We start from the raw sequence: 25,806 nt of genomic DNA on the forward strand, positions 1-25,806 counted from the left end.
CCCAATCCACCACAGGAGTACACTCCTAAAGTCCAGCAGGACCTCAGAGGAGGCAATTAGACATTCTCAGGTTGGCAGACAGACGCCAACTGCAGGGTCCAGTCCAGGTCCAGTTGCCAGTGCTCAGCTGGGCAGTTGCAATAAAAGGTCTCTTGTAGCTTGCTGTGTCCCTTCAGCTTTCACAGTAGGACAGCCTTATGACCCTTGGAGTACAATTCTTTGTCCTGAGTGAAGGAGAGGAGGTCCATCTTCAAGGTGCTGCTCAGATCTTAGACAGCACGTACAGTCCTCTACTGATATTCAGCAGGTCCAGAAGAGTTCTGAAGTGGGTGCTGGGAGATGCAACATTAATGCTTGGCAGAAGCTGGTGGGTGGAAATGATTCCTGTGGATTGCACTAACCAATGGGCTGATGGTTCCCGGGGCTATCCCTAACCACTTTGGTCATTTTCAAAATGGCTAAAGTCCTCAACCACACCAAACTTGGGCTCTGAGGGCTGGGAGTGTGTGGGGAGTGTAGTATCGTAATCCTAGTGTCCTCTTACATCTAACACTAAAATCTAGTTTTAGGCAGTTCATGTATCCACAAAAAACTCAGATACAGAAGCCTGGTACAACAAATATGCGCTTCTAGCAACAATACAATTGATATACAAACAAACTGTTAGGCTCTTTGTTGCACTTTTTTGAAGTGTGCCCCAAATGGTATATATAAACCAACAACACTTGTCAAAGAGGCCTTGAAACTTCAGAAGGATCTGACACTGTGATCCATTGAGTTGCATAACAATAAACATGTTATTCAGTGCCAAGATCCCTGTGGGTGTATGTGCTCTTTACAAATTCACGTTATGTTATGATTTCAACAAGAGGTACATTATGATGTTCTATTTCCTTTTTCTTTTGTTTTTCTAAAGTGATGTTAAGTTTAGGAAAGGCAAAGACTTCCGTCTCAATGTCTCAAGTGACCAAATGAATATGTTTGCAGGTTTGTACACTAGGTACCAGCTTTCCTGGGATGAGGATATACATCTGTGTATCCCAGTAATGGCAGACTTGTAGTCTCTCTTAGTAACAGGTTTTTGTATTGCTAAGTTATCAAAGTACTGGCATCCTTCTGGAGATTAGTCTGATATGTGGCAGATGAGCCCCTGCCGAATACTAAGGCGTTAGGGAACACGTCAGAGCGTATCATAGAATGGTAGACGAAGCCTAATTTGAGATGCTTTAAGCTTAGTACCACCTAAGACCTCAGTGTCTTCATTGTGAGCTACATCAAGGCCAAAGGTGCTGTATGTTCTGAAACTGCCAGCTGCAAAGCCTCACTGCTGAAAAGGAAGAGAGGGCAAACCTCTACTCGACAAAGGATGCCCAGGGGTTTTTCACACCCACGAAGCACATGGCTTTGTCCATTAGTATAAGTAATGTAAGAGGACATCGTCTAAACCAGTGCTTCCCAAACTTTTGACTCCTGAGGACCCCCATTGAGTTACCACTGGAAGCCGGGGACCCCCAAGCAATTTGTATGAGTTAACTTTCAAACATTAAAACAGTAATTCGAAAAAAATACACACGTGTGCACACAAAACAAATACTCAAAGTACTAAGGATTTTGGGGCCAGATGTACGACCATTTCATTTAGCGTCTCGCAATTGGCGACACATTGCGAGTGGCAAATTGCGAGTCGCTAAATGAAATGTACAACAGTGTGTTTAACACTCTTTGGGATTTCCAATGGGGTCGAAATTGTGAGGTTCATTAATATTAATGAGCCTCTCGCAATTTGCAAGCCCATTGGGAATGACAGGCCCTCCCAGCGATGGTGGCCTGCTGGGCTCTGCAGGCCACCATGTCTCGGACTGCTTTTAAATAAAGCAGTTTAAAAAAAAATGCAGTCTGTTTACCATGCATTTAAAAAAAAAGAAATTGAAACGCTTTCTTTTCATTTTCTAAGGGCAGGCAGAGGTCCCTGGGACCACTGCCTGCCCTTAAAAAATAATTTTGCATGGACCCCTTCCCATTTGCGAATGCATTACCATCTACTTGAAGTAGGTGGTAATTGTGACTGTTTTGCGACCGCAAACATTTGTACATGGTTTTGAGACTCGTTATTTGGAAGGGAATGCCCCTTCCAAATAGCAAGTTGCAAAACCTATTTAGAGAGTCGCAAACAAATTGCGACTCGCGAAATAGGCTATGAACATGGCCCAATAGGTTTTTGCATGCGCAAACGGGCTCGCGAACCTGTTCGCGCATATAAAAACAGATCGTACATCTGGCCCTTAGTATTTTATATTGAAATAATAGCCCCTCTTTCACATGTATTTCATTTGTTTTATAGCATCTCTCATACCGTTGTAGGATGTCAGAGCACTCTACATCACACACATATAGAGACATTGAATTTATACATGTAAATCAGTGTGTATATAAAATGTTTAAAGAGTGCTTGGACTAGAAAAGCACAAACTCAGGATTCAGAACATAACACAGTGGCTAGCATTACTTTAACATTAAAAATGTATTTCCACCCAAATATATCTTTTTAGCAGCATCAGGATAATAAATAACTGGTACTAAATATAAGTTACTAACTGGTACCATGCAGTTTGCAAGCAGCTCTTTGAAGACAGTTTATAGGTCCCTCTGCTAGATTACGATTGTCACTTATGAAGTGCACAGTAACAAAAAAATCTCTGTGACAAAAGCAGTAACTACGAACCGAGGCACATAAAATACTGCTTTTTAAGATGCATGTTACACGTTCTTTGCAGTAGGCACATTAACCCTCTGTGCTACATTAGTTAAATCAAAGCTGCCACTGAACAAAACTCTCCTCACTCTCCAGCAGGTACATTAATCACTTGCATTCTCTTGACACTTTTATTGTTGCTGGAAAGCTGCTAATTATACAAGAAACGTTTTCTGTGCATTTAAAACTGTTGCCCACGGACCCCCTGGGAATGTGTCACGGACCCCTGGGGGTCCGCGGACCACAGTTTGGGAAACACTGGTCTAAACCATTACAACATACAGGATAAACTGGTGCAGTGCTTAATTTACACAGGTGGCTGTAGATGGCAACCAGGACTCATTTTTGGGAATTGGAATTTAGTTAGAGCAAGAAAGACAATCAAGCATTTGTAATAAATTGGTTTCACCTATGTAATCAATAAAGAGCTGTTTCCATCAATCATCGTCCGGAAGAAGACAAGAGCTCCTTGAATAGATAGCACAGGAGCCACAGCTGCTGACTCTTGAGCTGGGGATCCCAGTTCGAGTCTCAGCCGGGCCGCGCAACATCCTGTGATTTTACACAAATCCCTTAATCTCTCCAGGTGATAAATTGTTACATAAATATGCTGCAAGAGTAAAAGGCAAAACTCTATGGAAATATAGTTCCACCAAAGTGGATGTTAACAGTATTTCGGCTGCTGGAAACTGATAAGAGAAGCAGATGAGGAACATGCATTGGTAAATGCAGGAAAATATGCTACAGCCAATAGAAATGGAGGAAAGGTAAGCAGCATGCTCAAGAACCAACGAGAAGCCAGGAAAGAGAGAAGGCGGGATGCAAGCCCCTTTTAAGTTTATATTAAAAACAATAAATTTCTCACGCACAGTGCAAGCGCTGAACAGGCAAAACCTAAAAAGGGAGTTGTAAGAGTAAAATGGGAAAAAAGCACAAAAGGAGAAAGCAGCAGTTGCCGCCAGCACCGGTGGCACAGGGAGGGGGGGTCGCGCAGGGAAGAGTGGGGGTCGCACGTGGAGTAGTGGGGGTCGCGTGTGGAGGAGTGGGGGTCGCGTGTGGAGGAGTGGGGGTCGCGCGTGGAGGAGAGGGGGTCGCGCGTGGAGGAGAGGGGGTCGCGCGTGGAGGAGAGGGGGTCGCGTGGGGAGGAGTGGGGGTCGCGTGGGGAGGAGTGGGGGTCGCGTGGGGAGGAAGGGGGGTCGCGTGGAGAGGAAGGGGGGTCGCGTGGGGAGGAAGGGGGGTCACGTGGGGAGGAGGGAGGTCACGTGGGGAGGAGGGGGGGTCCCGCGGGGAGGAGGGCGGTCACGCGGGGAAGAGGAGAGGGGTTGTGGGGGTGTTTAATTTAATAATAAGAATTTTAAAAAAATTAAACGTACTTTTCCGCCGGCCGGGACTTTTCTGCTCCTGCTCTCCTGCCTCCTGCACGAACTGGAAGCAGGCAGCCAATCACAACGCTGCAAGCAGCTTTGTGTTTGGTCGGGACACCGTCCAGCCAGGGGCTGACGGGCATGCAGGCTGCATTGCAGCCTACATGGAGAAGGGTAGAGTGCGCATGACTGATTTGGGTGGCCCCAGTGGGCCGACCAAACAGTCTTTTAGCACTCAGGAGTGGGCACACCACTCGTCCCCTGCTCGCAGAGCAGCCCCGCCTACCCGCCCCTTCACCCACAACCAAACTTAAAATGGTAATAAATTAAAGCTATTACATTTTGTGTGTCTGCTTCTTGCACTGCGAGAAAGCAGTGGGGTGACGCTCCTCCGCCCACGTGGAGGAGCTGCCCTTGCGAGGTGAAAAAGAACCTGTCTGAATGCGATAAAGAGAGGAGTGTAGTACGGTGAAAGACAGAGGCGTGGGGTAGAATCATGACTGGGCAGCTTTGGTGTTCAACTACCCGGTATTTATTGCGATTATTATTTTTACAATTTAAACACCATATTGTGTTCTATACAGTGTGTGCCGGTTTTGAGCATTTGGTGGGGTACCTTTTGGTTTATAGCAGGACTGGCACGCTCCCTCGCCAGAATTACGTTATGTTAATGTGCAATCACCATTGCACTCGGTGCTATGTAACTTTATCACGACACCAACACTACTCCACAAAGACACTGTTAGTCATAAACACGAATCTTCACCCGAATGCGAATCTAGTGCATGCTGAGTTCAGGTAAAAATTGCTTTCACCCTTAAAATAATGCACCTATATGTATTAGAGACATCAACACAATGTTTAAAGGTATAATATGTTAGTACACATATTAGCACACAATAACTGGTTAAATACAGAAGGGTCGCAAAAAATGAACGCAGGGCTTGCAGTGGGCAATAGTTAGCAAAATGTCGTTGCATATAAAAAAAAATCACTCAGCCAACACAAAATAACAGCATATAAAAAACTAACAAGAAATTGAGCCCGTGCATCTAAAATCAGGACTACCAATGTGTGTTACAACAAACACAGAAACATCAGTAGTACCAACTGAAGGAAAAGCGAACCTCTTGTATATGTTCCATGCGCCGACAGCGACCTCCAGTGGTGACAATTCAGCGTCAAATACTATGTTGCCGATTCACACGTTGCTCTAATTTAAAACCACATTAGTACCAGAAATAGAATACAAGTACAGAGAAGTATGGTGATCACAATAAACAACTTTATTCAAAAAGTGGAACTGGTTAAAAAAGCTTACCTGTGGCTATATCGAATGGATATCGTCAACCCCAGCTGCAAGTAAAAAGAAGCGTGTTTGTGATCACTGAAGGGTGCTAGAGCATAAAACATACCAAAAATGGCTAAAAATGCAGCCTATGACGTAGGTGACAGACAGAACGTCTTCCGTGATTATTCACAGTGTAGGAAAGAGTGCATTTCACTTTAAAAGACAAAGGGCAATGTTTCTACGGTTACATTCCAACACATGGTTGCCATTCGAGGAGTGGTTACACTAGGGGCTTTACCCTAATTTAAATACAAAACAAAAATGACTCATCGTAGCTTTGGAAAGTAGGTATCTGGCTGTGCGTGGGAACACTTTCGACTGCAAAAGATTCAGTTTATGTTTGCACTTAAAAACCTCAGTAAATATTTTGCATCAGAACACCAGGAAATACTGGTTTACATCACTTGCACATACTGGGGCTTAGTCACAGAGGCATTTTGAAGTAAGTAAACAAGTGCTCCTGTGAGTAGTCTTTTATGTGGTGTACACGTACATGCTTTTGTGAATTAGCCCCAAAAACATCTAAAATGGGAATATTCATATACATTTTGTACAAATAGAAAGGACTGTTCCTTCTTTGAACTTTTACTAATAGGGTGTACTCCTGTAATACTAACCATACCCATAAATGCTTTTGTGAATTATCCTCTATAAATACATACTGCCTTAAACCTACTGGTAGTGCAGTCCCAGTGTTCACAGACCTACACATACACACAAATATAATGGACACAGCTAACTACAAAAAAATCTTACTTTTCTATAGCACCGCGAGGTGTGCCAAGGGAGGCCAAGTGGGGTGTTTATTATATGACTAGTATTTAATTCAAGTTGGCGGGGATATCCCAGGAGCTGTCACAACGTGTTTTAAGGAGAGAGACATAACCCGTCAACTTGCCCGAGTGCCAAAAACACACAAGGCATTCGTACCTCTGTTGCTGCTTTTGTCTTTGGTGGTGAAGCAAACATTTGCTCTAGTCTGTTTCTCATTTTGCAACAGGGCAAAAATGAAGCAGATTGTAAGTGTGCTATCTGGGGAGGACCAGGCTGTAGTAGTGGCTGAAATAATGTTGTTCGGTAATATTGATGAACGGGGAGTGTTTGATGTCTGCTGAAACACAGATTCTGGGTGATAAGAAGTGTTAGATGCATGTGGTAGGGACAGTATTTAATGTACAAATTAGAATGATGTGTGGTCCATCTTTAGGTTAGCTGGTTTGTACATCCATAAATATGTAATTTTTTTGTTGATGCATGTGTAAAGGACCGCTTGATATATCGAGTGCCGATAGTCAGTCCTCCAGAACACAAGCATGTCAGGCAAAATGAATTCAAATTTGCAGATTTAGGGCGAGATTACAAAATCGTATGTTTGCGATTTCCTAATAGCAAATTCTAGCGCAAGCTGTGATGTACAACAATGTGTTTGACACTGTTAGCGATTCACAGTGGGACTCAAATGGACTGCCTCATCAGTATTCATGAGGGAGGTCGCAAGCTGCGACCTATTGTGAATGGCTATAATCACAGGGATGGTGGCGTGCTGGGGTCCGCAGACCACCATGTCCATGACTGCTTTTTAAATAAAGCAATTGTTTTTTGTAATGCAGCCCGTTTTCCTGAAAGGAAATCGGGATGCATTTCAAAAAGAAAAATGAAAAGCGACATTTTCATTTTTTAAGGGCAGGCAGTGATCCGTGCAACCATTGTCTTCTCGTAAAAAATGTTGGTGCCTACATTCACAAAGTCCCTTGGGGGTCCCCTTCCCGTTTGCGAATGGATTACCACCAACTTGAGGCTGGAGGTAACTGCGAATGTTATGCGACTGCATTCCAAGTCGTAAAACAGTCATACCTACCAGTGTTATTCGGTATTAGGAAGGGACACTCAAAACACCCTCCTTCCTAATACCGAATTGCAAAAGCAAAATGCGATTCAGTAACAAGTTACTGAGTTGCATTGTGCTTTATGTACATGGTAAAAATACATTTTACCGATTTTAAACGGCCCAATCGGCCATCTAAAATGCTCTGTACATCTGGCACTTAAAATCATCAAAAACGAAGTTACAAGAGGGAAAGCAACTGGTGCAAACAGAGTATGACTTGGAGCATTACATGTAGAGTAATATGAGATTAGCTAGGGGAAAGCCCATGCTGCGTTAACTAAGAACTGAGATAATCCTTCGGACTCAGGATTTATACTTTAATGCCTTCTTTTTTAAGGGGAAAGGATAATTCAATTTGGTGTGCCTTTTTCCCACCCTTTCATATGGATATGACCCCCTCCTCACAAGTTTATGTAATATATGAATTGAAGTGAGGGTGTTGGCACAATTATTATTCCATATAATTACTAATTCGAGAGTTGGAATATTTCCGAATCATAAATTAGAGCACGGGTCTCAAAATCGTTCTTGTAGGGCCGGATCCGTGCCAGATTTTTAGCATATCCCCATTTACTTAAATGTATTTATCTTAAAAATCTGGCATGGATCCGGCCATCCAGGACCGACTTTGGAGAACCCTGAATTAGAACATTAATGATTGTCACAATTGTTCCAGACCGCAAGGAGACACACTGACTTCCCAGGAGGAAACTGCTACAACCTCAAGAGAATAGAAAATATCCATTTCATCTATCAGGACCACTGATGCTCCAATTTATGACTAAGGAATATTCTTAAAGGCGTTAGACAAAGCCAGGTTAATTACAAGGACCACTAACGCCCCGTTCAGAAACCACTGTCTATCAAAGCCTTGAAAAAGCCCCAGTACTGCGCACCATGATGGAGCGAAACATGAGCTGGATGGAGACCTCTACATTTAGGGATAGAGCCTACAGGATTGAAGTGCCTTTACTTCACCGCTTGCCAAAAACGTCTATACCAATCGAGCTCTACAGTTTGACTGTGGCTGATGACTTTATTTAGTGCGTATCATGTGTTTTACTGGTGCAGGGCTACGGATTCCACGTTATTAGTTTTTTTATATCAGCAAACCTCAATAACAATATAGTTAATGTTAATGTTAATTTTATGGGTGTCTTATATAGCGCTCGGCTACTCCAAGGAGTGTCCCGGCGCTTTCTAACCCACAGCAGACTAAAGAGGGCAGGCGAAAAAGTAGAAAAGAACAAGCAGATTACTGTCAATAGAGCCACGTCTTCAGACCCTTTCTGAAGGCCAGCAGGTTTGAAGTTCAACAAACAAAATGTAATATTTGTCATTTTTAACAAATTCATGAGGAGCAGGCTTCTATACCAAGCCCCCCACAAATCTAGTTGGCTGATACATACCTTCATAGCACCTAACGCTTGAAACGTTAGTGCTAATCTGGTCGGTGTCAGAGCTGCCAACATTGCATTGAACCTGGCGCTTTTATTCTTGATGGATGAGTGGTATTGCCCATCTGGAGACACAGATCCAAATCTGAAGAACAAAAAAAGCATGTTTACATTACCTGTAGTCTTTCATTGCAAAGCCAATATGCTGCATCATTTTGTGACATTTTATCAGGCTTTTGGGGGTACTGTATTGTCTTCTACCCATTTCCAGCAAGACTACATAATCCAGTTAAAATTCATTAATAACAGTGGCCACCTCCCCTGTAAGTACTTTCATATACAAGTGTATACCCACAGTCAAAGTGGTATTTCATTACAGGCCAAGCTCAGTGGAGAAGCCCATGAGTTATCCACAAAGCAAATTGTGATCATACAATTTTGATGTTCTATCGCTGTCTATCTTTACTCTAATTTTATATAGTAATAAACATTTTACAAGTTACTTATCTTTCGTAACACCATTTTTTATTTAACCACAGATTTCTCACAGATTATCCCTCAGGCGCCAGACCGGATCTGCAGAATTATCCAACAGTGCTTCAGCACGCTGACAGGTGGTGTAGTGTGGCTCTAAGCTAACTCTATATCGACTCAGAAGTGATGAAGCAGAGCCCCATTTAAAGGCTACTTTTGCACGCTAACATCAGTTTGTCTTTTTCCTTTGTGCGCCCTCAGATGTAGAGGATAAAGAACAAGTTACTTACCTTCGGTAACACTCTTTCTGGTGCATATTTTATGTAGAATACTTCTCCATGCACCAGGCTGGATCCGGAAACATGGTACTGTAGCGCCACTGGGTTGCACCGTGCAGCTCTGTGTTAACTCAACACCACCCCGAAGTGATGGAGCTGAGCTACATATAAGCACACAACTTTCCCTTTCTTTGCCCCAGAGAACCTCAAACACAGCTGATCGACCAGTTGGTATTCCTTGGCACGATCAACATGAAACCTTAAAGCTTTTTCAGTAACCAACTGATGAAGCCTCTCCACTTTCAAGGGATGAAGAGATGCAAAGAACAAGGCAGGGTGATAGACTGCCCAACATGGAAAGGAGTTACAACTTTAGGTAGGAATGCTGGGCAGGTTCTCAATACCAGCTTATCAAGAAAAAAGTGGCGTTGGCATGCTGCACCGATAGATCGTAGGGCATCCACAAGAGAAACATTCATACCAAATTATGGTCTCACTGTGGCATTACAAAAACCGTTTAAGAGGAAACGTGTGTCAAGCCTTTTATAAACCTCATCACAATAGGTGATGTAAACAAGGACCTTTGGTCCGGCAAGTATAAAAAGGTTGACGCGGCCAACAAACAGCCTTTGATAGTGCCCATTCAATGGCTTTGATGGACCAAAGACAACCCAAAGAAAAGAACATCCAACAGCTTGGAGTGTAAAGGGTCAGTCTTGCTGTTACCATACCAAGACTATAGCTTTTCCCATCGCCCAGTATAAATGGGCTTTGTGGATGGGTCTCTGGCGCCAAAGATGGCTCCACCACTTCTATTGGTAGATCAAGTGTAGTCAACTGACACCGATCAGTTTCCACACATGGAGGTATAGCTTGCATAGATTCAGGTGGCAGACCCTGCCCTATTGAAGAGACTAAAGATCTCCCCAAAGTGGCAGCCTGATCAGCGGCTCATGCCCAAAAGCTCCGGGCACAACACTCTACTGGCTCAATCTAAAGTCACTAGAATGAATTGGGCCCGGTCCTTCATGGTCTTTTTCAGAGCTCAGCCACGAAAGGCAGAGGAGGCTCATAGCAGTCAGAATTACATTCCAGTCATAAAACCTCTCCTAGCGAGTGTTCTTGCAGAAACTGCAATACACAACTTTTGACACTTAACATTATCGATGGTAGCAAAAGATCTAGCCAGGGTTCTTCCCAATGCTGGAAGATGCCCTGCACGCCTCCCCCCATTCTGATCCGAAGCCTCCAAGATTATCTGCGGTGTACCCCAGGGCTCATCCCTCAGCCTGACATTGTTCAACATTTACATGGCCCCGCTCGCATGCATCGCCCGACAGCACGACCTCAACATAATCTCCTACGCCGACGACACTTAACTGATCCTCTCCCTCACCAAGGACCCCCTCGCTGCCAAACCCAACCTCCACAAAGGCATGAAGGCCGTCGCCGATTGGATGAAAAGCAGCCGACTAAAGCTGAACACGGACAAGACAGAGGTCCTCATCCTCGGCTCCAACCCATCAGCCTGGGACGACTCCTGACGGCCGACGGCACTGGGGGCGGCCCGACACCCACAGACCACGCACGCAACCTGGGAGTCATCCTCAACTCAGCGCTCTCCATGACCAAGCAAGTCAATGCCATCTCTTCCTCCTGCTTCAACACCCTCTGTATGCTCCGCAGGATCTACAGGTGGATCCCGACAGATACAAGAAGAACAATCACCCAGGCCCTCGTCAGAGGCAGACTCGACTACGGAAACGCCCACTACGCAGGAGCCCGGGCCAAGCTCATCAAACGACTACAACGCATTCAAAACGCCTCTGCACGCTTCATCATCGACGTACCACGCCACAGCCAAATCACCCCCCACTTGAAGCCTGCACTGGCTCCCAGTCAACAGTAGAATCTCCTTCAAACTCCTCATCCTCGCACACAAGGCACTCGACAAGACCGGCCCAGCCTACCTCAACAGACGACTCCTCTTCTACGTCCCCAACCGCCAGCTCCGCTCCGCCGACCTCTCCCTCGCCACCGTCCAGCGCATCCAAAGAACAACCACCGGTGGCAGATCCGTCTCCCACCTCGCCGTCAAGACCTGGAACACCCTTCCACTCAGCCTACAACAGACCCAAGACCTAATGACCTTCAGAAGGCTACTCAAGACCTGGCTGTGCAACCAGTAGCGGCATCCCCCCCTTCTCTCCCCGAGCGCCTTGAGGCCCTCGGGGGTAAGTAGTGCGCCCTACAAATTCTGTGATTGATTGATTGATTGGAATGTAGTCCCCATTCAGGATCTGCCTGATGCGATCTGCTTAGCTCTGGCACTGTGGCACAGTAGGACCCTGCCAGGTGGCTTAGGATCAGGGTTCCTGGGCCTTCTGGCACAGGCCCAGGAACCCACTCCACCCTGTTTGTTGAAAACCACATGGCGGTTGTGCTGTCTTTGGGACCCTGCACTAGCCTCCCTTTCACTGATGGTAGGAAGTTATTCAAGGTCGAGTGTATAGCTCATAACTCGAGCAAGTTGATATGGATTAGGCCTTACTTCAAAGGCCAGAGTCCCCTGATCTACACCTCTCCCAGATGAACCACTCTCCCCAACCCAGGTGTGATGTGTCAATGACACCACCATATCTGGGAGGGGAAAGGAGAGGGACCTGTCGCAGGTCCAATTGTGGTTGGGTAGCTACCACAGCGAATCGTGTACAATCTCCTTCGAAATCTGAATGAGACCCAACAAGCTTCCTTGGTGCTGGGTCCACTGGAACTTCAGATTCAATTGGAGAGCCTGCAAAGCCACCTGGAGTGGTCGACAAGCAGGATGCAGGATACTTAAAGGACAAGAAGCTGCTCTCCCCGAGTTCCAGGCCCAGGGATAAAATATCAGGATCATAGTCTGAATGTCCTGGACTCATTGCTACAGAGGGAAGACCTTGAACTGTGCTGTATCCAGTCCAGCTCAATAAAAGGAAGCCTCTGCGGAAGAGTGAGATCTGATGTCAGCTCACTGTTTGTGAACCCTAGTGATGTCAAGAGGTTCACTGTCGTCTGGTGATGGTCTACAATTGACTGTGGTGCATACGCTTGAAACAGCAAGATGTTGATGAAAGGGTAAATTGGTATTCCAATCTCCGAAGACGGACCAATGCCATCTCTTTTGTGAATATCCGATGGGCAGTGGTGAGGCCGAATGGGAGCACATCAAACTGAAAATGTTCCTGGCCTACCTTGCACCGCAGGTATCATCTGTTGGACTGCAGGACGCGTACACAACAATACACGTCCTGCTGGTTTAAAGACACTAGCCAGTAGCTTGGGTCCAGGGCAAACAGGATCAGGGCCAGCATTAGAATTTTGAATGTGTTTCTCTGTAGGAAGGCATTCATTAAAGGAGGGTGAAGATACAGGGATAGTGCTGTCTGTGTTCTTTCTTGAAAGGAAATAGCAGGAATAACAACCTCCACCTTTCTCCTGATCCATATCTATTCTATGGCACACTTGGAGAGTAACAAGTGTACTTCCTGCAGGATGGACAGATGCTCTAGTGAAATTCGTTGTGGAGCAGGAGGAACATTGGATGTAGGAGACTGGATTGGTAGGCCATAACCCTATAAACAATCTCCAAGGCCCATTTGTCGGATGTGATAGATTTGTCAACCCAGAAGGAACTGCTAAATTCTGCTTCCCTACAGGTTGGATGTGAGCAGCTGAGCACAAACTAAAGTGGCTTGTTGGCTGTTGTAGCAGGGGAAATGGAGTTGGAGTTCTGATGGCCCTGCTGGCCTGAGCGATGTCTGCTGGTTCTGGGTCAGTGGCCCTGCATGGATTACGCTGTCTATCTCCTCATTAGCTTGGACGGCTGTCACTGTCTGTACTCTAGCCTCCTAGAGAACCCCTACATTTGCAGAACTGATGGGGCTTCTCATTTGCAGAGGTCAACATCCCCAAGGGACAAGCTGTGGCCCTACTGTTCTTAACACATTCCTGCATGGAGTCCACATAATCTCCAACAAGGATGTCCATCAGTGATGCCTGTACAGCTTCAGAACATCTGGTTTACCTCATCGAGGTGTGTCCTCAAAGCACAATACTGGTACTGACTGCCCTTCTAAAGCAATCAGAGATATTTAAACCCGTGTGGATTACTTTTTGCCGATTCCTGCTCAAAATGTTTAGTCTAAGCCAAAGATGTCTTAAGGCCCACCAGTACCATCTGCAAGTTCTCACTGGCCATGCCCCATAGAGCATGTGTGTCTATCAGCCCAACAGACAGACTGCATTTATGTTCCTCAGTCACAGGCTGGCAGAAAAAAATATTTGCTTGCCATAGGCACTAATTCTTTTTGATTCTATAAATGGGGCATTGAAAATGATTTAGGAATTACTTTATTGGTTGATGCTAGCACAATAAATCTTTCCGAAGTAAGATTCTTAGAAAGGAAAATTTGGATCACCCAGAGCTGGCCTATGTCTCCTTGTCACCTGCTAGGTAACAGATGGACAAGAACATGGTTTTGATCATGCAACTGTCTAGGTTCCTGTGAGGGTGTCACTGATTGAAGCAAAGGCCCCAATGCTGCAGGGTCAGGCTGCAAAATCTTCCAATACATTTGTCTTCATCTGTAATTCTAGCAACTCAGCTGCCCTCCGAACCATCACTGCAAGCTCTATTCCATGAGAGGTGTCAAGCCCATTGGAGTTTTGTAAATCAAGGTATAAAGCATCATCAGTATACTCAAGGGAGAGCAAGCTATTCCCCTCACCATCGTCCTCATCAGTATTCTGGGGTGAACCCTGTCCTAGCACAAGAAAAGAGTCAGAATCAAAAAGAAAATAGAATCCGTGTTTTTGAGGCACCGGATTAGAGTATGACTGCATGACAACTGGTTGCGTTTTTGTGAATTTGTAGTGCAACATCGGTTGAGCATGGGTCATTACTTGCTTGAGGTCCAACAGGCTTGAGATCAGCACCAGTTCTTCATCCAACGACCGTGGAGTAAGTAACAGTGGTGGGGCGACATAGAGCAAGACTGCTCTCAGTGGTCAGAGTGGGAGGCTGTACCAGAGTTGGTACGGGCCCATTAATTGGTCTCACAGGAGCAGATGGTGCCTGGGGAACGACCTGCTACCAGTAACCAAACGGGAGGCCGTTGTGGCTCTGCTAGGCCTGATGGAACACAAGACCGCGTAAAAGAATTGAAGCATGGCTTTCTTGATGGCCTTGATATACTCCGTGGTTGACGACAGCCTGGGGAACTCCGTGGTGTTGTCATGGGGGTTGGGCCATGCATTTACACTGTGTTAAGTTAGCATGAGCTTATTAGAAGTTTAAACACCATTTTCCTTTCTGCTGCCTTTGCACACTGCACACATTATTACAAATGTTTAGAGTCTAGAGGACTGTTTTGCTTCACACGAGAATATTATGTTTTTCTATACTAGCAGCTTGGCTTGGCTTGGTAAGCTTTGTCTGAACACCGAGTAGTCCTCTGATGATGCTAGAGGCTCCGGTTATTGAGGAACATGTATGTTGTTTCCCTTTGCTGAATTGGATGGCTGACATGTTTTCGGATGAGAACAGTGACTTCCTATTGGAGGCTGTTGCAACATTTTTTGCATATACATTGTTGGATTGAATGGCTTCTCTCTTTCTTCCATGACTGAGGTCCAGAGTTGGACATCGGATATTTTTTATATTTTCTTTCCTCTTCTCTAAGTTTAATTTTTTTATGCCCAGACCTTTTGACTTCATTATGTCCATGGCTAGAATTATTTGGTTTGAAGTGCATTCAGATTATGGAGTTTTTTGTTCCCGTTTTTTCCCTGTGACAATTTGCACTTGGTTCTGACAGTCGTTATTGAACTCTGCTTTCTAAATGTGCCCTTTGTCTTATCCGTGCTCGGATCAAGAGAGGGTGTCATGGGGGTTGGGCCTTGCATTTACACTGTGTTAAGTTAGCATGAGCCTATTAAATGTTTAAACACCATTTTCCTTTCTGCTGCCTTTGCACACGGCACACATTATTACAAATGTTTAGACTCTAGAGGACTGTTTTGCTTCACACGAGAATAATATGTTTTTCTATACTAGCAGCTTGGCTTGGTAAACTTTGTCTGAACAGTGAGTGCCGAGGCCTTCAAGGTTATTTCAACACAGTGGTTGTTGTTCGGTCTGATCAGCGCACGTTCTAGACATAACATATATGCAGCTGTGGCCACCTCTGATTTTGGCGCGTTTAATAATGCACTGCGCAGGCATGCTCAAGCACACTTTGGAGAACATTCGCATGCAGAGAGCTGGTGTAGAAAATGATGTGATCCATTTCTACTAGGACCAGAGGTATGGGGCCGCCCTTGTAAACCCAAGAGACCTTCTGTAGATATAAAATAACCTACTAGCAAGGGAGTGTGAAATCTAGGTGTAATCTAGTCTATTTCCATTTAGCATTTTAACATGCTTTCCCCTTTTGTATTTTATGGAATAGTAACTATGCTGATAATCTTGTTGCTTATAATATGCCTGCTTTTATTAGCTAAGATTCTGCGCTTGAGAACACGGCATTAGAAATAAATATTTCAAACTTGCACGTGTCTTCATTTACTCCCTGTTTTGGAATAACATGAGTGTATAACGACAGAGTGTTCATGTGTTCCACATTGCCCGAGTTATTCTAAGTTCCATGTTCTGGGTTGTCTAATCATTGGGGGTATGGAAGAACCAATGAGACACTGATTGCTAGTCTGGTAGGGGATTTTGGCTACTAAGGTGAGTTTTGGCACACCCTAATTCACTGAGGTTCCAGGTCTCTATGCACAGTTCGGTGTAGGAGCAAAATCCCTGCTACATGCCGCCCAAAGCTGGTGGTCTTATTACATGACACTTGAGTAGTACATCATTTAGTCCTTAACCCCTTCGCCATTGTTTCCGGATATTAGTGGTGTCGGACAAACCTACCTATAGTTACATAGGTCTTTTCAAGCTTGAATCTATTCAAAAGGTTTCCTTTCGAATTACTACCCAGTTGTGCTACTGAGTTTTACATTGTAACTTATTGTTCTCTGTGTCACTATGGCTGACATTGTTATACCGCAGCATAGTCGCATTACGGTTCGCAATCATTTGTAAGCATACAATGTTGGTTTTAAGGGCATGGCAGTGATTTTGGTAGTAAGTGCTGAGGTTGCTTACCCGTTTGAGATATTCTACTCTTGGGTGACATTTCCTGCAGTGGAAGCAGCTACGCAGGTTTTTCACACTTACACTCACACAGCTGTGCCCCGGGACTACGTCCCTTATAGGACACAGGAAATTCCGATTCCTGCATGGCAGCACTGTGTTTGGTTTGATGGCGCCCTTCCCCACAGTATAACGGCGGCTAGATTGGGTCCTTTGTCCATTCCGGGCGCTTCCTGGCCGGTTTTGGCTGGATTTACCCCGCATCATCGTGCGGGGCAGGTCACAGTTGCTGAGTTACGGACCCTATATGACTCTTCTATCAGTGTCATTCGGGCCCTAGTTCAATATATTACTCGCAATTTCCAGGGCGGGGCCCCTGGTGTCGCGGCCCCTCCAGCTGGACCGAGCGGATGGAAGCTTAGTCCCGTGATGGTCAATGCAGTGATGGGCAAGCGTTCCCAAGATAAGGATGATATGCCTTTTTGGCCTGCTGAGAAATTTGACCAGCTGGAGGCTGTTTTTCCTAATTCGAGTCCCGTGGAAAAGCACAGGATTCTTACAATTAGTTCACCCAAGGATTTGGTACCGGAAGCCAGTGACTGTGAGTCATGGGGTAGAATTTTTGCGGCAGTGTACACGAGGTGCTTCGGCACTCCGTCAGTGGCTGTCCTTCATACGGTCATTAAGGGACCTGAGGCTGCGGTTGAATTGGGAATGAGACTCGTAGGCTCGTTTGATGTAATTTCTGTTCTGGTCCTTTCGAATATAAAGGGAGATGCGGTAAACTTTCAGGTGGCGAATGCCTTACGCAAAGTCCCTGATGCCGACAAACCCCGACAATTGCCGAGAATTATTACGGCTGCGGACAAAACCATTGGCCGCAATAGTTTAAGTGTCAAGCCCTTTTCTGCTAAAGAAAAGAAGCAAACCCAGGGTGCAAAGCCTGAAACAGACGTTCAACCCACAGCTCCAAAGAAAAATTGAACAGAAATAAAAAACAGGGGAAACAGCAACAGAAACAGGAGTCGCGTCTCGCATCATCACTGCCTGAGTCTACTGAGCGCATTTATAATTTGTGCGACCGCACTACGATTCAGTCGCCTGATCGCTTTCAGGTTCCTGATCAACGCTCTCCTCGCTCTTTACAGGACACATCAGCCTTATCGTCCGGTGGTGGAGGCGGCGGCAGAGGTAGGAGTGGCCAGCAGAGTTGCGACCAACCCCACCCGAAAGACGGAAAAGGCAAGCAGGACGATTCTTCACAGAAACGACCCCAGTTTCAGAAAAAGAAAGTTGCCGCTTTAACAGCGAGATATGCCACAGATAGTGAGAACGCAGCTTCGGAATCAGACATGGGCGCTGACGTTGTTGGACAGCGCGGTGGAGATTACCATTGTGCGAGAGGCCCTACGTCCACTACTGAAGGTGACAAACGACTGACCGATATGTTGTTGTGGAGACAGCTGATACCAGAGTAGCTCCCCCTGATAGACTTTATGAAATAGTCCTTTTAATTGAAGGTGACATACAACGTACCATAAAAGGGGTATTTTGGAAAAATCTTCCGACTATCTGACATTTTGTTAGCGGAGGCTGACTGGCCCCCACCTTTTGTTCTCACGGCTTCGAGAGGGGAGGAGGTGATCCTCCCTAGTTTCGCGCACACAGTCTCGAAGGAGCATGCGCTGAATTTTGCAGAAGAGTGGGCTAAAGCCCTTGCGCTGGCTCTGGACCGTACGCACTGTGGTTGGGATACATTTTCCCCACACCACGAGATTCCTTTACGGTCTCTGCCACAGCCTCAACCTCAATATCCCATCCGACGGGAAGCTAAGGCTTCCGTTGCGGAAATCCTTGAACAATTGGAATATCAAGGTGTAATTGAAAATTGTGTGTCACCGATGAATAACCCACTTTTTACTGTAACCAAGCCAGACGGTACGTACCGTTTGGTATTTGATTACCGGCATTTGAACTCGCATTGCCATACCTGTGCAGTACAGAATACCCACGGCTCTGCTCTAGTGGATGGTCTTGTGCGAAAACGGTTTAAGACCACACTTGACATATCCAAAGTTTTTTTTGCCCACAATTTGGATGGTCTAAGTTCCCAGTGGACCAGTTTTACCTGTGGTGGCAAACGACGCCATTTTAAACGCCTGGCCATGGGCTATAAGAATAGTACAGGTGTGTTTGCTGCCCGCATTGTCTATCTCTTGGAGATGCGTGTTCGTATGTGGATGACATCTATCTCACAGACGACGAAATTTGGGCGCATCTGTGTCGCGTTGACCGCATAATTTGTAACTTTGCGGACTTCGGTTACAAGTTCAACTTTGCAAAGTCTCACATTGCAGAGTACACAGTGTTGTTTCTGGGCTAAGAGCTCAACAATGAAGGTCGAGGATTGGCTCCTCGCTTCTTGGAGAAATGCGCACAGTTGCGCGCTCCTACAACTCTGAAAAAATTACAGTCCTTGCTGGGATTTTTGAATTTCAGGCGAACTTACATTCCCGAATATGCCCAGCGGATCAAGCCTTTGTATGCTTTGATACAACTTACTTTCAACAAATCGTGCTGGTTGCCTGAACTTTCCGCCATTTTGCAATCTCTGTAGGCTGATCTTCTCGAATCTAAATTCTTACTGACTCGTGATAACCACACCAAACTGGTGATAAGAATCATCCCCGGGCGGTGGGTTTCACTTACCTTACTTTTAACGAGGGAGACACAGTACCTATTGCTTACAAATCACGCTTGTACACTTCGGCTGAAATGCGGTTTTCCACTGTGGAAAAAGTTTTGACAGCAGTGCAAATGGCGATTCTTAAAGAACGTGCACTGTCGCAAGGAAAACTCATGTTGGTTGTTACCCCGTATCCTGCACTGGAGGCAGTGACGAAGGCCAGTGTACCGAATTCTAAAGCTTTGCACCCAAGGTGGATACAATGGGCAGCATCTTTGACGTCTCCGAATGTCACTTTCATTTTTGATGCCTCCTTACAGTCACAAGAGATTTTGCAGTATGAGTTTGTTCATCCTGCGCCATTGAATATGCGACCTTTGGAGGATTTCCATTGTATCATTTACACGGATGGTTCAGCGCAAGTTGCGCATGGGTCTAAGCACGCATACATCTCAGCTTGCGCCATTGTGGTAGGTACCATGGTGAATGATGAATTCAAGTCCAAAGTCGTGCACACGCAGACTTTAGAGGACTGTACCGCACAATTGGCAGAGCTCCGTGCTCTGATGCTCGCGTTGGAGTACGCTGATCCTGGTGTGACGACTCTTATTGTGAGTGATTCTTACTACTGTGTCCAGTCATACAATGAGAACCTGTTCTTTTGGATTCAGAATGATTTTCGTGATTCCAAGGGTAGCACAATAAAACATAAAATGATCTGGATCCGAGTGGCTGAGCTTAAAGAGCAGTTGCCAATCGTGTATGTAATTCACACTCTTGGTCATCAGCGCCTGGGAGTTCACACTGTTGGCAATTCTTTGGCGGATGAAGCCGCAAAACCAGCAGTATCGACATATTTGGTTGCAGCAGTTACACGTTCCAAGAGTAAGATTGATGATGATATCTTGGCGGCTGTAGCCGCGACTGAGAAGGGAAGTAAATATCCTGAGGGGTTTCCTTCAAACTATACATACCACTTAAGTCCTGATAAGGTTCCTTGTTGGAACTGGCCCTTCTTGCAGGGTCATCCCCAAACTTTTTGCTTCTTCCTCCCTAATTTTTCCTGACCCGTGGCTGTTGGCAATAGGACTCTGCGCACTTTACCACTGCTGATCAGTGCTAAAGTGCATATGCTCTCTGTTTAAATTGTTATCATGATTGGATATACATGATTGGCATATTTGTATCACCATGAAGTCCCTAGTAAAGTGCACTGGGTGTGCCAGGGCTGGTGATGACAAATGCTACTAGTGGGCCTGCAGCACTGATTGTGCCACCCACATGAGTAGCCCTAAAATGGTGTCTCAGGCCTGCCACTGCGGTGCCTGCGTGCAGTTTAGAACTGCCATGTCCTCCTGGTCAGTGTCCCCACTGACCGGGCCTAACCCTTCCCTTTTTGTGCACATCAGTCACCCCTATGGAAGGCCCAAGGTACCCCCCTGGGCAGGGTGCAGTGTATGTGAAAGGTAGAGCATGTACTGGTGCAGGTAACATGCTCTGGTAGTGAATTAAAACCATTTTCGTTTTTCACTATTGTAAGGCTATCTTGCTCCATAGGTTAACATGGGGGATGCTGGCTACAGTGGTTAACAGCATTTCTTCCCATAGGAACAAGATAGGACATAAGTATCTAGTATCCCTGAACTCAGAATTTAATAACACATCTTTTAGGAAAGGTGGTTTTTAAATCCTGTGTTTGAGAACAGCACTTTTTAGAAAGTCGCTGTTCTCTTGTCTGACCCTTCTGTGTGCCTGGGCCTGTTTGTGTATTGACTGTCTGGTTTGTGAGTGACAGGGGCTGGGGAATTCCCCCAGAGGCTGGATGAGTCAGCACTAGGCTGAATGAATGCAATTGCAACCTGAGTGGTGGGAGGAGTTAGCACCTGGGCCTGAAAGGGCTGTGCCTGCCTGCCACAGTGCTGGCTCCACCTCCTGCTGGGCGGCTGAGGACCCTGCCCCTCACTCTGAAAGGAAAGATGCAGCCAGCAAAACAAAGTGCTCAGGATCCACCCAGAACTGGTTCAGACCGGGCTCAGGGCCCACATGCACAGAGAGAACAAAGACTTTAGGGGTATAAGTACAGGACCCCTGACAACAGAAAATTAGATCATCCTGGAATCAAGAAGGAACCTCTGCCAAGGAGAAAGCTGAAACTTAAGAAGGAAGACTGTCCTGCTGTTGCTCTGCTGGACTGACCTGTTGCTTTGCTGCCAAGGAGAGGGGAAGGACTTTGCTGTGTGCTGTGTCCCCTGTCTTGAAGGAATCTCCAAGGGCCTGAGAAGAGCTGGCTCCCTGTTCTGAAGTCCCAGGAACAAAAGGACTTCACCCCCAGCTTCCTGAACGCTGCTGAGAGAGTTCTGTCCTTCCTAAGAGTGCTTGATCCAGTTGTGGGGCCTCTGGAAGTTGTACCTGTGCTGGGAAGCTTGAAACTAAGCATGAGAGACTTTTGCAATTGAAAAGTGTCACATCGCTCGCTTGCGGAGAGCATCCCCGACAGTGCGAGAAGTTTCCCGCCGCTACGAAGGTCTAGATCGTCACAGCGCCTGACGCCGCTGCCAGAGCCGTCGCATCCTTCGTTTGCAGGACGCACCCGATCGGTGCGGGAAGCCGAACATCGCTGCGAGTGTCGTCGCAGAGCCTGTCGGCGCTGGGTGAGATCGCCGCACCGCTTGCTTGTGGACCGCATCACGTCGCTGCGAGCATCGTCGCAGAACCATCGCATCGAGGAGCTGCGAGAGAGAGGATCACCGCTGGACCGCGCATCGTCGCCCCGGAGATCGTCGCAGCACCTACGAGATCGTCGCATCGTGCCTTTGCGAGAACAAACTTCCTACGAAACCTAAGCACCGGAATCCATACAAGTGGCCTTCCTCCCCATACAGACCGGATTCGTCGCAACACGCCCGCTGCTGCAGTGGGGCTGTCGCATCGCCTCCCCAGGGTCTCAGGAGCAACGCATCGCTTGTTTTCCACCGCACCAGCTCCTGCTTTTGGAACTTTGTTGCAACTAAAAGGTACTGTGAGTAAACGTGACGCAACTGTGAACTTTTCACGCATCTGTGAATTATTTTATCGCAACTTAAAGAACTTTGATTACAACCTTAAGAACTCTTTTGAAACCATATTCTTGAACTGTGTATGTTGGATTTTTGCTGTTTTGGTCTTGTGTAGTTTAGAATAAATATCTTTATTTTCCTAAACTGTTGTGGAATCAGTTTGTGGTGTTTTCACTGTGTTACTGTGAGTGTTGGTACAAATACTTAACGCATTGCCTCTGGTTAGCCTAGACTGCTCAGGCCAAGCTACCTAGAGGGTGAGCAGGGGTTATCTTAGAGGGTTATCTCCTTGCCCTGACTAGAAGCACGGGTCCCTACTTGGACAGTGGTACCTACCTCTGCCAACTAGAGACCCCCAGTTCTAACATTGGTGGTCAGGCGGTGGGATTTGAACTTGTATTTGTACTTGACCCACTGTAACTGGTGTACATCACTAGTGAGTGCAGACCACTACGCCACCGCATACCACGGTTACGTTTTTTATTTTTGGTTCTATTTTTGATCGTAACCCTGAAAGAATCCAAGCATCATGTCTCAGAATGGTAACCCAGCAAGTGATGTTGCAGAACTGGAGTTTGATATTGAAATGTTAAGTGATTACAAAGTAGGTCAACTCAGGCAGTTCTGCAGGAACTTTGGATGCCACTTGAAGCGCTGCTCCAAGAAGGAGGAGCTACAGGCGGCCTTAAGGGCCTGGTGGGAGACCAAAGAGGCTGGGGAGACAGATGATGCAGAAGCAGATGAGGATGCACAAAGGGATGGTTTCAGGCCACAGGATCTGCCTGTGTCCAGAGCGGCCTCAAGGGCTAGCAGCAACCATTCAGCTGACAGATTTTCACCAGAGGAGTTGGAGGAAAACCAAAGGGCTAGAGATCATAAATTAGAAATGTTGAGGCTTGAAATGAAGATGAAGCAAATGGAAAAAGAAAGGGCGGCGGAGGAGAGCAAACATGCCCGTGCCCTAGAGGAATTGAAATTGACCTTGGCCCATGAATTAACAATGAGGAAGCTTGAGTTGGAGCTCAAGAGGCGTGAGGCCATGAGGGTCTCAGCTGAAGAAGAAACATGGGTAGCTCAAGAGGCGAGCTTTGCTGAGTTGGAGGTGGAGTCCAGCTCAGATGGTGGCAGCATGATTATGATATCTCGTGCGGAGAGAAAGGTACAAACACCCAGAGATGTGGCGCCTGACTTGAGGGAGGGGATCGACACACACCAGGGGATTCAGGTTTATGATGTAGTTCCAGTGGAGTGCAGTGTCCCTGAAGTAGATTGGGGGACTGGCACGGGGGACCATATTCCTAGTGATGGGAAGGACACCCTACTGACTCTAGATGAGAGGTACAGGGAGAGGGGTTCCCCCATGGTAGAAACCTTGGTGTGTGTGTGTGAAGACCAGCCAGAAGAGTGTGGGTTGTGTGACAGAGACAGTCAGATACTGTCTTGCCAGTCTCAGGAGAGTGGTGTGGGGTACTTGTGTGAGGCACTGGAGGGTGAGGCAAAGGGTAGCTTGGTTAACAACTGTGGGGGGCTGTGTGATTCATTTGTTGGAGAGCATATTATAAGTCCCTGTTTTCCAGAGCTATGCCAACACCCGGTGGAGTGTGAATTCTCTGATCCCAGGGAGCTTGCATTGGAGGCAGACCTCTTGGTGGATGCCAGAGAGTCTGAGGAGGCATTGGGGAGTGATCCCAAAACGAGTGGCTTAGATATCTTCCAGACCTGTGAGGTGGAAGAGGCTCAGGGTAGCCCAGTTAGGTCCCAGTGTAGTAGGAGGGGTGTAGGGGCTCATGTCTGGACTCAGTGGAGAAGGAATGAGTGTGGGACGGTGTGTCTCACGGTGCCCGAAACCCAGTCTCAGGGCCTGGAGGGTTCCTTAAGGGAACACCAGGTTGGGGACCTAGACTGTACTTGTAGGCCATTTGAAGAGGATCTCCTAGTGTCTGTTGAACGGGGAGTGCCTGTAACCAGGCCTCCATCAGTTCTGGTGTCTGGTAGTGCCACTCCAGTTCGGAGGGTGCAGAAGTCCAGACTGAGGGGTGAGAGGGAGAAGGAGTCCCCAGTGGGAGAACCAGTGGGTCAGGGACCAGTCAGAAGGGCTGAGTCTCCCAGGAGTGACCATGGTGACACCACTTCTGTCCTGGGGGATCTTCCTGCACTGTCAGGTGAACAGGGGTCGGGTGATCTCCGTCAGGCAGACTGTCACAGGACACATGAGTTGTGTGTCACCCTCAAGGAAGTACTATGTGAGTCCCCAGAAGTCCTGGTACGCCAGGCAAGTGGTCCACCACAGGGGTTGGTCCCTGGGTGGGGAAGCCAGGTTCAGGTGTTGTCTGACCTGGAGGCATTGGAGCCTAGATTTGAGGGCCAGGTCCGGGGTGTCCCACCTGACCTGGAATACAGTTGCAGGATAGAACCCCTGAACTGGTGGGTGAATGGCGCAGGACACCTGCCACAGGTGCCCTGGCTATTCTAGAAGGGGGTACCGCTCCAGGTTGGAGGGTACAGAGCCCCAAGGAAGAGGAGGGCTGGTTGTGGGGAAGCCCACCCCAGCCTCCTGTCCAGCCACCGGATACAGGTCCGGGACTGGTGGGTCAGTGCCAGAGTGTCAGACCTGACCTGACAAGAGAGGGAGTGGACAAAGGGTGCCAAGCACCTGGGGCTACTGCCCCCCACCCTTTGACGCCACAGGGGTTTGAGAGCCATGAGAGGCATGAGGCCTGGATCTCATCCCTGATCACTTTTTGTGGTCACTGTGGCTTGCTGTTGGTCTGTTGGGACACACCTGTGAGGAAATTAAGGTTAGGTGCTGCACAGGTGGTGTCCACAGGTGAGGAGAAGGGTTCCACATGGATTGGTATGGTGGACCCTGAGAGTATGGATGGAGTGATCCAACTAGGTTCAGGATGGCGTAGAACAGGAATAGTGCCCTGTTGTTTGGGCCAGGTTCCGTGTTCTATCGCCTTAAGCAGGGAATCCCATCGAGGTATTGTTTGGTCTACCCTGGCTTTAGGCTGGAAGGGGGTTGTGTTGGAACTGGCCCTTCTTGCAGGGTCATCCCCAAACTTTTTGCTTCTTCCTCCCTTATTTTTCCTGACCCGTGGCTGTTGGCAATAGGACTCTGCGCGCTTTACCACTGCTGATCAGTGCTAAAGTGCATATGCTCTCTGTTTAAATTGTTATCATGATTGGATATACATGATTGGCATATTTGTATCACCATGAATTCCCTAAGTGCACTGGGTGTGCCAGGGCTGGTGATGACAAATGCTACTAGTAGGCCTGCAGCACTGATTGTGCCACCCACATGAGTAGCCCTAAAATGGTGTCTCAGGCCTGCCACTGTGGTGCCTGCGTGCAGTTTAGAACTGCCATGTCCT

At 46.8% G+C, this 25,806-nt stretch overlaps 1 protein-coding gene across 1 annotated transcript in view; it reads right to left on the bottom strand.

The window, feature by feature from the left end:
* The window catches only part of ACOXL (acyl-CoA oxidase like), a 1,104,726-nt gene that overhangs the window by 533,976 nt on the left and 544,944 nt on the right, over window positions 1-25,806 (bottom strand). Inside the window, exons 9-10 of the mRNA XM_086926889.1 lie at window positions 8,765-8,897; window positions 5,438-5,472 (exon numbers count right to left, since the gene is read on the bottom strand). Of these exons, the coding sequence (XP_086783015.1) occupies window positions 5,438-5,472; window positions 8,765-8,897 (168 nt within the window). The remainder of the gene's footprint in view (window positions 1-5,437; window positions 5,473-8,764; window positions 8,898-25,806) is intronic.

This window comes from Lissotriton vulgaris, chromosome 6 (genome assembly GCF_964263255.1).
Source record: "Lissotriton vulgaris chromosome 6, aLisVul1.2, whole genome shotgun sequence".
Lineage (NCBI taxonomy): Eukaryota > Metazoa > Chordata > Amphibia > Caudata > Salamandridae > Lissotriton > Lissotriton vulgaris.